This window comes from Anolis carolinensis, chromosome 5 (genome assembly GCF_035594765.1).
Source record: "Anolis carolinensis isolate JA03-04 chromosome 5, rAnoCar3.1.pri, whole genome shotgun sequence".
Classification (NCBI taxonomy): domain Eukaryota; kingdom Metazoa; phylum Chordata; class Lepidosauria; order Squamata; family Dactyloidae; genus Anolis; species Anolis carolinensis.
Window position 1 is genome coordinate 111,577,585 of NC_085845.1, and position 15,862 is coordinate 111,593,446.

Below are 15,862 nucleotides of genomic sequence, written 5' to 3' on the forward strand. Positions count from 1 at the left end.
TTATCTTGAACCAATGGGATTTATACAAGTTAATTATCACCAGAGTCATTTACTTGATATTCTGTTCTTTCTTCAATGTTCTCTCCCAACACAACTACTTTAATTCTGAATGTATTAAGAAAAATACATTATAGGAACTTCGCACAGGTACAGCTGAAGTAGCAGAATCCTATGGCTAGAATCTTTGGGTTTTTTTCCATCTAATCATATCATTGCTTTGTCCTAATTTAAGTTACTTTTACCGCTTTGACTACATGTTGACTGATTTCCTGATTCTGAAAAAAATGTTGCTAAAAATCAATTGCTTAGCAATACACTTATTTATTTATCTACTTAAAAATTAGACTTATATCCTGCTTTTCTCTCAAAATGGGAGTGTCTGTGTGATGCCTCATGGGCCTTGTAGTCTTGTTCCTGGTACTATCGTGGCAGATGAAGAGGAAAACATGGGGTTTTCGCCGGTTCAACAAGAGCCGGAGTCCCTTCACCTGCCGGATGTTGATGTTTGCCCTCAAGAATTCAGTAAACCAGGCCTTGGGCAGTACTCCCCTCCGTTTCCCAGGAAGGAATCTTATTCTAGAGACAGAGGAGTTAGAGAAGCTAATCGGAGAAGCTTAAGAATCGCTGCCAAACAACTGGATGATTAGGTCTGCTTCCCTTGGGAAATTCTAAGGAGTAATGCATCTGGACAGAGTGGGTTTCGCTTCTCGTTCTCTAGGGAAAGAGATTGTTGGCGGGAAAACGAGACCCAATATAGGGGTTTGGCGCGAGAGATTCTTTGTGGAGTCAATTGATCAGCTTCAGGAGAGAGATCGTGTGTGGACTTCGTAACCCCAGTTCCTTGCTTCCCAGATCAAGTTTTCGAGCCTTGCCTTGCCTTGCAGTTTAACCACGGACCCTGTTCCACGCTTCATGTTTTGCCTTGTTTCTAGTCACGGACTTAGTCAAGAATCAAGTTTATTTCCAGCCTTGTTGTCAAGCTTCATTGGACTTCTAAGACTCTGACATTTCCCCACACTATTGCTTGGCAAGAGTGTGTGTTTCTGTCAAGTGGATTAAAACTTTGAACTCTAATATCATTTATTGGACAATACATTTTTGGACTATATTTGACCTCTTTTGAAAGGTCTGTTTCTGAACTATATTCTTCACTTGTTTTTATTGCTTTTATATATTTCTTTAATAAAGATATTAGATAGAGACTGGCCTCCGTGTAAGGTTATTGGTGCCCAGCAGCCAGGGTTCTGACAGTCTGGCAGGAGCACTGTTCTACACACACAGAAAGAGGCGGACCAACTGCATGGGGAGGGAAGCATTTGCCTGTGGCACCATCGTCCTGGGGGTGCATCTGAGCCCCTGGGAGGATGGCGCCACCCCCCCGCCTCCTCCTCCTTCGGGCCTAGGCCTTCCCACCCTGGCCCACGCGCCCTGGCCCTGCCTCCCAGCCAGGCCGTGGCAGGAAGGTCCATCCAGGCCATGGCGGGAAGGCCCAGCCAGGCTGGCTGGGCCTTCCGCTGTGGCCCACGCGCCCTTGCCCCCCCAGGAGGCGGGCGGCACGGCGTGGGAGGTGGAGCCAGGGCACGCAGCATGGGAGGCAGGGCCAGGTCTGGCCATGCCTCCCGCATCACACAGCCACGCCTCCCATGGCGCGGGGGGGGGGGGGGGGCACCAAAATTAATTTTGCCTACTAAGGTAAAATACCTATGGACACCTCTGCACACACACACACCCGCCGCTGCCCACTTACTTAGCAACTGGTCCTGCTCTCTTCTAAAATCATACAAAAAAGCAATTTAGGACAATAAAAACCTATAACTGTGGTTTCACTTGCCCACGATAGAGGGAAAATGTTTTGTCCTAGAAATTTGTTAGGTCTTCAAGATGATTCTATGGCGTACTTCCCCAAGAAGTTATCATAAGGTCACACAGAAGGACCTTGCAATCTCCTAGAGAGGATAGCTCTCTAGGTATTTCTAGATCCTCCAGGATGACTCTATGGTATGGTGGGACCAGAAGTCACACAATTTTTTAAAAAAGGTCTAGAGACAGACTGCTAAAATAACTTCTTAGTATCACAATATTTGATCTGAAGTTCTTAGGACAAAAATGCTTAAAACCATGGTTTTACTAAACATGTATTGTGGACAAACAACCACACAGTGTAGTATTTAAGGAAAAATTATAATGTCTTAATAAAGAGAATGAAAGTTCAGATGATCTCTTCATCAAGTTGGCTCTGCTTTCAAGGAAATATATTAAATGATTATAGGGTTGCACTTTATCAGACTGACAAACTTTCCCTTCTGTCTGTAAGTTTCAGGGCAACCGTAAGCTTCAATATGGACCTTATCAGAGTCATATACTCCCCCTCCCTCATGTTGTTTTGCCAGCAAGCATGGTGAAACTGGAGGCAAACAGAGCAACAGAGGTGATGCTTTCCCCATCACACGGGGAAGTGTCGCCCAACCAGGTCAGAAGTGTGCTGGCTCCATTGCAACCAGCACAAAATAGAAGCCTTCCCGTATTGATGAGGAAACATCCAAGGAAACATACTAGGAAGTGTGCCCATCCGTCCGTCAACTGGCTGGCAAGCATCCTAGGATAGTTAAATTGGTAAGTGCGATGAGGTCCTATGATTTCTTCTGCACTCACATCCTGGAATTTTATATATATATATATACACACACACACACATACATACATACATAAATACACATCAACAAGCATATATATATATGTGTGTGTGTGTGTGTGTGTGTGTGTGTGTCAAATATGTATAGATTGTAAATATTGTGGGTAATATGGCCCTATGTACCCAAACATTCTTTGAATGCATGCATTTCAGAATAAGGGAGGCAGCTGTGCTATTAGATTGCAGTAGAAGCAACAAAATTTCTTATGGTCCCTCAAAGACCAACAACATTTATTTGGCATATGCTTTCATGGACTCCAGCTGATTTCGTCAAATGCAAAGAACCACATTATATCTATCTAATAAAGTGAGCCTATGAAACCTGCTGTCAATAAAAAACCTGTTAGTCTTTAAGAGACCAAAACAAAACAAAAAAAACCAACAGTGCTCAGGTGAGAAGGCATCTTAATCCCATAATAAACGTTCCATGGCCTCAAAGACGTAAAGAGCAAAAAAAGTACATGCATCATGTAGCATTGAGGAAAAAATGTACATTGTTACAAAGAGCCTACACACAAATGGAGGAGAATAACATAAATTGAGGCCTTTTCACACATCAGAAAGGAATCTGTTCTCCTTTATGTTGCTCTACATGCAAATTAAGGTCAAAAAACCATCCTTAAGAATCCATGCATTCTTGTTTCCATAGACATCTTAATGGAATCATAATTGAAATTTTCACTGAATGCAAAGTGGCATTATCAAAGCCTTTTGACTAAATGGATTTTTGATGAGCCACAGAAAAATATTTATCAGTCCAAAAAGCATGGCTGGAATCATCAAAACATATTACCCTTATTGGCGTGATATCAGCTCTTGGATAAGCGCCTGAGAATCATAAGAACACTGGAAAGTGTTCTCCAGGGGACAAATATCTATGTAATAAGTAATTAATTGCCTTTTCCAATATTGATTTAGTAAAAATTGTTTCACAAAAAGTGGTACACATTTCCAAATATGTCATTGTGTTTTAATTGCTTAACATTGTGATGATATGCACTTTCCATCTGAAGCATCATTGGCCAGTATGTCTTTAATTCAACATCCACATTTGCGCACAGACTTTTTAAAAAAATAGCCCTTCATTATTTCTAGTGTTCAACATTAAGTTTGCCACTTGTTACATCCAGACTTTTCCTTCTAATAATATCTGTATAGAACTTCATGCTCATTTTTTCATTTACTGCAACCTGAAAAAAGAATAACAAGAGCCATGGGATTTTCTAGTACTAAATTTGATGAACAAAAGGAAGAAAGGGGAAAGACAAACCAAATATCCACTTGTTTTGTATATATCAACTGCTTGTGAAATGTTACAGAAAATAATGGAAATGACAGAAAATGCAAAAGCATTCCTCTGAAGAAACCCACACTTGTTTCTATATACTCAGGGAACCAAAAAGATAAGAAGGCTCTTTTATACAGCAAGTGGTCTAAACAAATAAATTACAGGCTTGATAACCTTTTGTTTCAAGCACTCTGCCATTTGCACAGCTCTGGTTAGGGCTGTGTCAGGCCCAATATAAATCCTAGATTGTGAAGGCTTTTGTAACTGAGCTATAAAAATTTATTCAGGACAAAGCCTTAGCAATTAAGGGAGTTGGGAGCAGAGAGGGATAATAATGGAAGCAAGCAGAAACTAAAGCTGAAAAATAACATGTAGCAAAATGTGTAAGCTCTTCACTTATAGTAAAGCCTTGTCGTATCTGGTAGATTAAAAAATGTGGCGTCCCTAGGCGTATCCACACCTGAGTTTACTTCAATCTGAAATCAGTGTGAAAATGGATGTATATATTTATTTGCAGATCATACTATTTCTGCAAAGGATGAGTCATAAATCTGTTCCATCCCATTTCAATATCAATCCCTATTTCCCCCCAGAAATATGGATTTAAATAAACAGATCTAAATCCTAAATGAAACTCAATGGATTTACCTCCAGTCCACTCCAAGGCCATAAATCTCCCTTTGAGAGGAACCTTGTCACCCTAATCAAATCACATCAAAAATCTTTATTACAGTCATAGACCAGCATAAGGACAGTGGGGTACAGTCTCATAAAAGCATTGTACATTAAAATCTAAAAGACAAAAAAAAAACAAAGACATGTTGAAGGCTAAAGCACAAAAACTATTTAGAGAAGGAAAGAGACTGTTAAATTGTTAACTTTTGGATCCGGTCATCACCCGGTGGATTTTAAGTGATGCCACACAAAACTTGGCAACACTGTAGGTTATAACTGGGTTGGTATCTGAGATCAGCAGGGTGGTGTAAAATTGTTCTGAACAGTGTGGGTAATTATATAGCAAAGGCAGAATGAGTCTGGATCGAATGTCCCTGTAGAACAGGCAGTGGAGGAGCACATGCTCAGTTGTTTCCATTTGACCCGAGTCACAGGGGCAGAGTCTTTCTGGGTAGGGGGTCTTCCGGTATCAGCCCTCGAATACAGCTGATGGAAGAGTATGTCACTCTATTTTTTAGGGAAGAAGAGCATTTTCCCCCATACCAGCTTCCACAAGTACAATTATTATACTGAATGTTAGGCATATTTTAAAGGCTCCCTCCAAATTTATTAAATATATATTTCTTTTTTAAATCTGAGAACTGTTTTGGCACACTGGAATAGCACAAAAGCCAGTGAATATGTTCCAGTTGGCACAATCTGATGCAGATAAAGTTAAATACTATGGAAATTCACAAAGACTGATTTCCTCAAGTATCCCTGATTGGAAGCAAAAACACAAAGTATAAGAAACAGGAGCCAAAATAAAGAAGACAAATCCCAGACTGGTGTAAAATGGGGTATTTATTGAAGTTAACATTTTGAGTGATGCTACTAATTGTCCAAATGCAAGGAGGGGAAATCAAGACCATCCAGGACTCTTACCAGAAATCTTACCAGGCAATGATATGAAAGAACAGAAAAGAAGGAGACAGGCATATTGCTAAACCCTGTTTTCAATTCAGTATTACAGTGGAGTAAACTCCCTCTAGAATAATTATGGCGTGACCAGAGTATTGTGTAAAAGGATCTGGGATTACGCAGAACAAAACTCTATGCTTGCTAACAGTCGCAGTTGTTACTGTAAAAGATGCATGTCAATAATTGTTGAGTACTTTTCCATGGAAATACATCCTCTAAGTTTGCAAGTGCATGTTTTAATTCCCCAATAGTGTCTTATCTAAATGTAGCACATAATCTGGGGCCGGTCCAAAGTAGGAAATACCCAGCTGATCCCAGGGGCAGCAACACTCTGGGCCCTTCCAGACAGGGCTCATATCCCAGGTCCTGTTGGACTTTTACCTGAGGCATCCAAATGAGCATCATTGGTAGATCATTACTAGGAGGGTATGCGGACACCCAATGGGCAAAGTCTGTTTTTTTCCCGGGTTGTGGGGACTTCAACCCACTTCAGAGCGGGTTTAAGTGTAGTCTGCAAGTGCCTTCTCTGTATTCCCACAGCACCAACAGGGTGGAAACCAGATAGTCCAATGGGGCTGATATTCATTCCCATTGGACAATCATTTCTTCTGCCCCCATTGCTGCTGGATAACCACAGAGTTGCAGGTGAGGTCCTGACCATGGTCAGGAAACTATGCTGACACCAACAAAGGTACTTGTATGACCACGGAATAGGGATCAAACTTTTTACCTTTGTCAACTCGATATAGACACAGGGTCTATTCCCATCCCAATTTGCACTTCCAAGAATTTGCAGCACTTTATCAGTCACCTCGTGTTTACAATATTTATATGGTGCACCTTACCCAGTCTACTTTTACAATCTCTCCGTTTTAATTCATGTTTTTATTAGTTCTTGTTTTTATTGGCTAATGTTTAAATTTTCTAATTGTGCATGTTTTTGTCTATTACTGTGTTTTATACTGCTACTGTTTTTATTCGGGCTTGGCCCCATGTAAGCCGTCCTGAGTCCCCTTTGGGGAGATAGAGGCGGGGTATAAAAATAAAGTTATTATTATTATTATAAATGCTTTGGTGATAAAGAGTAGTGGCAGTGTGAGCCCTATCTGTTCTATCTGTAGGTTATCTGTAGGTTTTCTGTACCATTTCCCTTTTCTTTTCTTTTTTTCTTTCCTGTACTTTCCTAGAACAATAGTGAATGAGTTGATGTGTAATGCAGCCCATAGTTTCCATGTTAAAGATTTAGCGCTGAAAACTACTGAAGCCTCTCTCCCCTTGCAAGCTTCTTCAAGTACATACTTCTCAGGAGTAATAAAATCTGTTCAAAAATATGAATACAGTTACAAACTTGTAAGATTATGGGATATGCCACAGTGAACTCCAAGGCCTTCCAAGGTGTCTCCTTACTGTGTAGGAGGAAGGAGTGTTGATTATTGTTCTTAATCATAGTAATGAAGTTGATATTTCATTCTTATCCAGCTGAGGCTATGCTAGAAATTGGAAAAAAGACACCATACACTATCACCCCTTTTTTCACTAACATAAAAGGTTAAAGGCTACAAACAATTTTTGGTTAAAGCAAGAATGCTGCTGTAAACACAGCAGAAGTTCTAGGCAGAAGACAACAGCATAAAAAACATATGATTTTAAATTTATGGATTACCTGACTAAAACATTTGCAACTACTCAGTATTCTAATCAATATTTTTAAAAATACTATATTGGGAGAAAAGTATTTTATAGTAATATGCTTTAATATGTAGCTTTTATAGACATACATTTTAATTTGTGGCTTGTGTCTTGCTGCACTGTGAATTCACCACTGAGGCTGGCGAATCACCCTATGCGCCCCCATCAATGTGATGAGGTTGTAAATGTTCACAAATTTTGTTTCATGCACAATACACACACACACACACACACACACACACTTTCCTTTAGGTGATGCATATAAGGGATATATGAAACATAATGAATTTCATGTTTAGATTTGGTTTCTATCTGCAAGGTATCTTCTTATGTATATGCAAGTATTCCAAAATCAGGAAAAGAAATCTGAGATACACAACATGTCTGGTCCCAAGCATTTCAGATAAGGGATAATCAACCTGTACTCACAGTAGTATATTAGTAATTGGAAAGCCAGGCTAAAATAAAAGAGGCTTCACATTTTCGCTGTTTAAACTCTATCTGCCATTCTATGTCCACCTGTGCTGTGTGGCACTGCTTTGCACACTACTGACATGTTTTCCTAGGAACCAGGATCACTTCTCACCAGAAGTCCATTGCCACCTCTTCCAAGGCTGGCCTAAGGTGCTTTCAGCTTTTTCAAGTCAACCAGTAACACAAGCCAAGGGGCATGAGCCAAACCTAATCAAATTATTTTGCATATGTTACAGAAAAACAAGTACCGGCAGTTAACAAATTAAATAACCAAAAGAAGAACTGCATTCTCCATAGTGATAAAATCAAACCCAACTAATCTCCAGCTGTCTGTTTCCTTTGCAGGAAGCAGCAAACTGTGACCTATGTAGCCTGATGAGAACAACTGACCTCTTCTGTGCCTCTAGGACTATCTCAAGAACAGCATTAGCAGGAAGGCTTGGAGTTTTAGGCTTGTTAATTTTGGTTTTGATATATTAATGCATGGTACAATTGATGCAATTTTGGATCAAAAGCTATTTCACTTTACAAAATTGGAACCAGAAAGATTTTTTTTAAAAAAATAAATAAATAAACTATATGGTGTGATAATATTTTAAGGTTAAAGTATCAGAAATTCATTCGAAATCACAACCGTGCTTCAAATAACAACAAACAAGTGTCCTTTATGGGAAGTCAGTGGGCGGTATTATTTCAGTCAAGATTCCTACAGAAATATAATAAATTGCAATTCATCCAGAAGGAGTCAACATATCTGAACAAATCCAGAGAATACTATCTTCATTAGCAAAACAATCCCCAAAATACTTGCTTCCAATGATGTTAGTAAAGACTCATTTTTTGACTCTCTGATCTTCCATTAAGACTGTAGCGGTGTTTGGTCTACATTTGCTTTCAAGTAAAATCACAATTTTGTTTATTTTAAGTACAGTGTTACTTTCCTGTATTGTACATGCCATCCATCAAAAAGCGTGGAAGCAGATTAAACTTTAGATTCCTTTCAGCTCTGGTAATTTACACTGTCAGTAGGAACATATGAAAACGGAGGAAAAATCATGAATTTTCTCATATTTGCAGTCTCTGTTTAATACGGCATTTTATACAAATGAAAAGAAGGAAGCTTAGGCAGTGGCTGCCAAATTTAATGATATCAGGTGCAGCTGAAATGTCTTAGTATATCCCAAAGTTATGCAGAATAAAGAACTACTTATTTGAATTGCATCCAAACCTCTATCTCCAGGGCAATCCAAGACTAGATTTGTTTGTATGTTTTCACTAAATGCCACTGTGCCATATGAGATAAGAGATTGTATTTGAAATAACAGCCACTTCCAATTTTTGGCTCCCATGTAAAGCAGGGTTTATCAATTTTGATCGCGCTTATTCAGAATTAGTTGTCAAGTTTCAGCAGCTGGCAAGAATCAGACAACAAAAATTCAACATTAGTGTTGAATGATTAATACAACCTTGTGGAAGAAGCAGGCATGGACAATCTTGCTGGGGTTGACCAACTGCACTTCAAGTAATGGCACTTCTATATTATAATGGCTCTTATAATAAGAGAAGGATTGACGTTGGAAGGAATCGAATCAAGATTAATTTTTTAAATGCTTACCTTTATGCAAAACAAAAAATGAGGTGCTATACCTCACAAAGAAAATGCATTAGCTTGCTTATCCATGGGTAACATTTTAGCACTATTACGCAAAGCAACAATGCAACTAAGTGCTTATTGAGACATGCCCCAGTAATCTGAATGTCATAATAAAAGACATTTGCCATGGATTTTCCATTTTGCAATGCTAGATTTACCTTCAGTTGTTTCTTTTGCTTTTATTAGTACGACTACGACTGCTTCTTCTTCCCCCTACTAGTGTCCTCTCACACAAACACACACATACACCCACAATGGTGTTAATCTACATGGAACACGAGAGATGCCCAATGACCACAGTGACAGCAAGAGTGGGCAGTGAGTGCCTCCTCATGTCCCTGGGCCACCCAACTCCAGGCTGTGTAAACAGTTCCAACCAATTCTATTCTGGAATTGGACCATCTACTCACATTGGCCTAAAGTAACAGATTGCTCCAGACGGTCAGGAAGAATTCAAAACTACTCACAATTTCAGTTTATATGGTTCAAGGCCACATTAATCTATGGGTCTAGAGTGATGCATATTGGGGGACAGATGAGAGGAGATAACACAGCCTTGGCCTGTGTTAACACAAATCAGCTCCATGTATCATTTAACCACCATGAAGCTGATTCACTCACTCTTTGGGATAAGTGTAGATGCACCCTATGTCATGGGCTGGGTTGGAAGAAAAAAGCTGGGATATCCTAGCTGAGGACATTTGTAAATCAGAATGGTCATGTTGGCTGCTTTCTCCCACACATTGGCCTCCATTTGGTTTGACCCCAGGAATGCACCTTTCCTATTCTTGCAAGAGGAGCCTGTATGATGCCTTGATTGTCTCTTGATATAAAATGGAGGGAAACAAAGAAAATAAATCTCAGAACTTGGTATGTGCCTCGCAAATATTCCCAAGGCACATATCAAGAGGACAAGTTGGGTATTCTAGTCCTCCTCCTTCCTTCCTCATTTTTTTTCTTCCTGAAACTTAAGAAGGGAAAAGAAAACAATATTGGTTTGTTATTCTTTAAAACAATATTGAATTTTTGGAGAGCTCATATATTACCCCAGGTCAACCCTATTGCTAGGCAAGCAATATCTATTAGGAAAGGTGGATATTATCTTGAAGTTTCTATCTAAGCCAAGAGTGTTGTCCCAAATATGAAGATTGCCTTCACTGATACCTGGCTGTTGAAGTCTATTTAAACAGCATTTACAATTGTTTAAGCTCACATCTCCTGCTGTTCCCTTCATTGTTCATATTTCTAATTTATTAGTATAGCATAATACCTGAGGACAACATTATCTATTTAACTTTCCTCTTACAGACATTTTGTGCCCCCCCCCCCTCAAAAAAGTTTCATTTTCATATCACACACCAGTTGCCCCACCAAGTGGTGGGAAACAGAAAGCTAGAAGAGGAAAAGGAAGCTGAAATGCATCTTAGAAGAAATAATAATCCAAGGGTTATAGCTTTCTGCTTTACAGAAGATCCTTATTTTCTGATACTCACACACACCGACAACACCTTACATAATCATCCCATTCTCAGACTTATAGACAAACACGAATGCCTTATTTTCAGTTTTCAATCTACATTGTTATCCAATGTGGACTCAGCAAACCCGACCAAAGCCTGACCTCAAAACTTATGCAACAAAAAGAGTGTTAGCATTCCTTGGAGAGAGAGAAAGTATGCTGTGATTTCAGACACACTGACTCATGATTTTTAACACATGCCAACCCTACATGCTTCAAATTTGTGTATCATTTCAAGATATGTGTGGACTGTAGGGATATATAGCACTTAAGATATTCAGACATAACAGTAGTCTCTCTCTCTCTTTTTTTTTCCGTGAGTCAATCAACAGAAGTATAGCTGAGTAAAACTGAATGAGGCTGTTTAAAAATAGCAGACATTAGAATCTGTTATACTGGTCTCAGTGGATACCTTGGGTTTTAGGCTGTCCGATCACATCTCCTGCTGTTCCCTTCATTGTTCATATTTCTAATTTATTAGTATAGCACAATACAGACTATCTGTAATTTTTCTCCATCCTTCACTTTCAAAGCAAAGCATTTCTGCTTCACTCTGTTGGGTGGCTGTTGTTGTTTTGCACAGTCTGGTGGGAGATTTTCATCTTGTCATGTTTTATTTTCCTTCCTCTGACATTATCTCTTAATTAAAAGAAAAGATAAATAGACAGATACAAGCAGGTGCTCCGGCTGATATGAAACATAGCTGCGCTTTTGTTTTTAAAAGTCAAGTGAGATAGACAACAGCTGAGTTTGCGAGCTAGCCAGGTTTTGTACCAAACTCCAGGCAGCGGTACAGAAGGATGTGCGTTTGAGCAGGAGGGATACGTTTCAGTTCTGGAGTATTCTTTTCTTTCACAGCCAACAGAAAAGACCACAAGACATTGTCTCTCTTCCTTGCTCTGTGCTATCTGTGCCATGGGTGAGAAGGGATTTTGCATTTCATGCATCATTTACTACTCACAGCCATAGCTTTTCCACTGGGGACTCCTGCCCTGCTCACTAGTAGTACCATACCAGACTCAAGGGCTATGGATTTTGCTCAGCTGCACATCCCAAAAGGGAGAGGAGGGAAGTATTTTTTATAGAAGAACTCCTAAGAGAAAGATGGGTTTTATTATCTGAAATGTTTTGAAAAGTAAGCTATTTAGGGCTACAAAGAATAGATGCTAACACAGATGCTAAATACCATATATTTTTGACCCAACAAAGAAAAAGGAGAAGGAAAGCAGTACCAAGAGCAGCATTATCCACCAAAGCATTCACGGAGTCCCGTTCAACCCTCTTACAAGCTATTGCTTTTGTACAAAATTTTAATCTATTAATACATTTTTGACCCAACAGAACTTTTGACAGAAAGTACAAAACTTCATCAGGGCTTTCACCCAACAGTGCATCCAGTGTTGTGGTGAATGGGTGATGATCAAGGGCATCTACCTTGAAGGCATGTTCAACCTGTATGTCTGAGTAAATCTGGTGGCAAAATTGAATTTATTGTTGTGTTATGTATACAACAGCCCCATCTTATACACAGCACACAAGGTGAACTCACAAAATGAGTATTTTACATTCTGGTCTAGACAAATCAGACATGGGAAATCTAAAATATTTTATTAGCCACAGACTGCTAAAGCCATCTCACATATTACATCACAAAATATCTGAATTTTCCACACTACATTTTATACTGGATAGAACACCATTTGCCACCAGTTGACTCAAAATATCCTACTCATGGCACCCAACAAGCTTACACCACCATGATACTCACCTCATCTATTCACAGAGACACACGTCCACACGCAGACTCATATACTTGCATACATCCATTATATCTTTCTATCTTCCTTTCCTCACACATGTACATTTAAACACAGAGAAAGCTTTGCCCTGGAGAAGGTTTGAAGCTGAAACTGCCCAAGACTACTCTACAGAAACCATAGTCAAACACAGCTCCTTCATAATTGTACCTGTAGTCTTTTTTTTCAACACTAGTGCTTTAGAATGTGTCAGTGCATTAAGATACCACACGTGTCTACCAAAACTATGTCAAGTTGAAACAGCCCTGAAATCGTAACCCTACAATTTATACCACAATTTCTGTTCTCCAAAAGCAGCAACTAAATTTAGTTTTCTTTTTCAATATCATCAAAAGTAAAGCTGACACACTTGAAAACATCTGGCATTCTGAACACACAAGAATTCCCCACAGAAGTGCATAACTGAAGAAAGTGGGGGAAGAGGGAAGAAGAGAAAGTCAAGCAAATTGCAAGGGTAATCCAACAGAGAGTATAAAGACGAGTGATGCACAGGAGGGATATCAGGGTCTGAATCTATATTCTTTCAGAAATGTGAGGAAACTTCTCAAGCCACTGAAAGATGTCCGTTTCCCTATTTACGAAATACACTTAACCATCAGAATGCTGATATTTGTATCACATAATTACAGCTCTTGCTGAATCATGTCTATAAATTGACAATTAAAGAAACTTGAAGTTCTTACATTTACCTGTGCATTGTTGAAAAGAATGCTACATTCCTTTGTGGGCAGCTCAGCACTGGAAAGAGCCTGGGGAGAAAGAAGAAAAAAGTATACTGTTAAGATTCAGGTGAGAAAAGATTGGAAAATGAACTCCTGCAATCAACATAAGTCCATAAATAGAGCTTGGAACCGTATTTTTTTTCTAGCCAGGTTTTCAGAGAGACATGTTGCATGGGGAGCCCAGAAAAGTCATGTTTCCAAGTTCTGCTAAAAGTTCAGTGGCAAATCATTTTACATATGTACAGAAAGTCCAAAATTGTATCTCTCTCCAATTAAAAGGAACCTATTTAGGACCTCATCGCATTGTGAGGTCCTCCGTGCCTATTCCCCAGCCTCCATGGTGAATCGGAAGCGGGGCAATCCTGGTACACTGCATCCCGCCTCACTGACAGCAACACTTCCTCATCACACATGGGGAAGTGTCCCCATGCCAGCCTCATTGTTTCTAATGGAACACATTGTCATAGGGCACCTTCGCCCCAGTTGAACCCAGGAATCTCACCGGAAATGAGCCTGCAAAATCTGAGGGGCAGCGTGAGGCTCCATGGCTCAACTGGGGTGAAAGCGTCTTAGGACACTGAAAATTTATTGTGTGATAAAGTCCTTAGAGACAAGAAATACATTCATCCACTTAAGACTTTAGACAACCAAAGCTTTCATTCTGAGTTTGAGTACACAATCTGTTCTAAATGGCATCGACTGGTGTCAGTCCAAGATAGTTTCATGAGACCAGACCTCATGGACTCAAATGAAAGAGAGTTCCACAGTCAAAAAACTAAAATGAATTAAGGCATACACAAATCCTGAGCGAATTTAAATCAGAATTAATTATACAGACCAATCCTATAGTTAGCAAAAGAAGAAAAATTGATGATTAATGACTGCACAAGTAAAACTAAGCTAGAAAAAACATATTTTCACTATAAAGCTGCCCTAAACCTTTTTAAAGAATGTTTAAACTTCATTCAGCTTCATTTCTGTGTCATTAGTCTAAATCCTGTGTCATTAGTCTAAATCCTAGGAGCCTCCAGTGGCCTAGGGGATAAAAGCCTTGTGACTTGAAGGTTGGGTTGCTGACCTGAAGGCTGCCAGGTTCGAATCCCACCCGGGGAGAGCGCGGATGAGCTCCCTCTATCAGCTCCAGCTCCATGTGGGGACATGAGAGAAGCCTCCCACAAGGATGGTAAAACATCAAAACATCCGGGCATCCCCTGGGCAACGTCCTTGCAGATGGCCAATTCTCTTACTCCAGAAGCAACTCCAGTTGCTCCTGACACGAAAAAAAGTCTAAATCCTACCACATATCCCATCTCAAACTTGTGTTGCTTCTTGCTGTAATATGCCTTCAAATCATTTCTGATTAATAGTAACCCTAAGGGGGATTTATAATGGGATTTTCTTGACAATGTTGGTTCATCAAAGCTTTCTCTGAATCTGAGAGAGTGGAACTTCCCCATAGACACCCGTCCAGTGAGTTTTCATGGTTAAGCAGGGATCTGAACCCTGGTCTCAGAGTCCTAGACTAACATTCAAACCTATACAGCACATTGAATTCTCTCTTTTCTTGTATAATGTCTATCCATTTGTATAGTGTATACATTTTCCCACTCAGTGAACTTTTGCATATTTTGCAGTTGCATACATTTTTAGTCATCCATATTTTAAAAACATGTTCATGTTTTTGTGCAAATTTAATTTCTCTGAACCGTAACTTAAGCCTTGCAAATGTGTGAATTTTCAATGCAAAGTGTGCTTTGTTTTGCAACAAGAAATTCAGAGACACAAAACTGCTATTTTGACAGAAATTCTCATCTCTAACTTTGCCTTTTCAGCTTATGCAGTTCCTTTCATACTTCTACAAACATCCTGGAATTAGATGCATTTTTTTCAGTCTAACTACTTGGTAGAGTCAGGAAATTGTTAGAACTCGTAAAAGTGCTTTAACTGTATAGAAAATTACTGCATATTTTTAGAAACTTATTCACAAATAAGATATCGTATTGCTTCATGCATACCTCAAACAGACCACAGGGCTGTTGAGTCCAGTACCATTTGTCACAACTCATAATGTCTCTTCAAGACCTTGAGGTCTTTTAAACTGGCAATAGCAATAGTGGGCAACATCTCTGTAGATGGCCAATTCTCTCACACCAGAAGTGACTTGCAGTATGTTCTCAAGTTGCTTCTGACAAGATAAAAAAAAACAAACTTAAAACTTCACCTCTGTGTACGAATAACATGTTTTTATCACTGAACAAATAAATACATATTATAACCATATGGCATCCATATTTATATGGATGTATTAATTTAATTAATTTTAATTATTATTATTGTTGAATTGTATTTGTTTTTATATACTCTGTTTTATA

At 39.3% G+C, this 15,862-nt stretch overlaps 1 protein-coding gene and 1 long non-coding RNA gene across 2 annotated transcripts in view; one reads left to right on the forward strand and one right to left on the reverse strand.

Annotated features, from left to right (window-relative positions):
• ppargc1a (PPARG coactivator 1 alpha) overlaps positions 1 to 15,862 on the reverse strand; it is a 752,174-nt gene that overhangs the window by 432,525 nt on the left and 303,787 nt on the right. The window contains exon 2 of the mRNA XM_062982166.1: positions 13,458 to 13,517. Within this exon, the coding sequence (XP_062838236.1) occupies positions 13,458 to 13,517 (60 nt within the window). The remainder of the gene's footprint in view (positions 1 to 13,457; positions 13,518 to 15,862) is intronic.
• On the forward strand, positions 6,131 to 8,371 carry LOC134299405 (uncharacterized). Its single transcript, XR_010006604.1, has 2 exons — positions 6,131 to 6,306; positions 8,124 to 8,371. It is a non-coding gene; the product is annotated as an uncharacterized LOC134299405 (long non-coding RNA).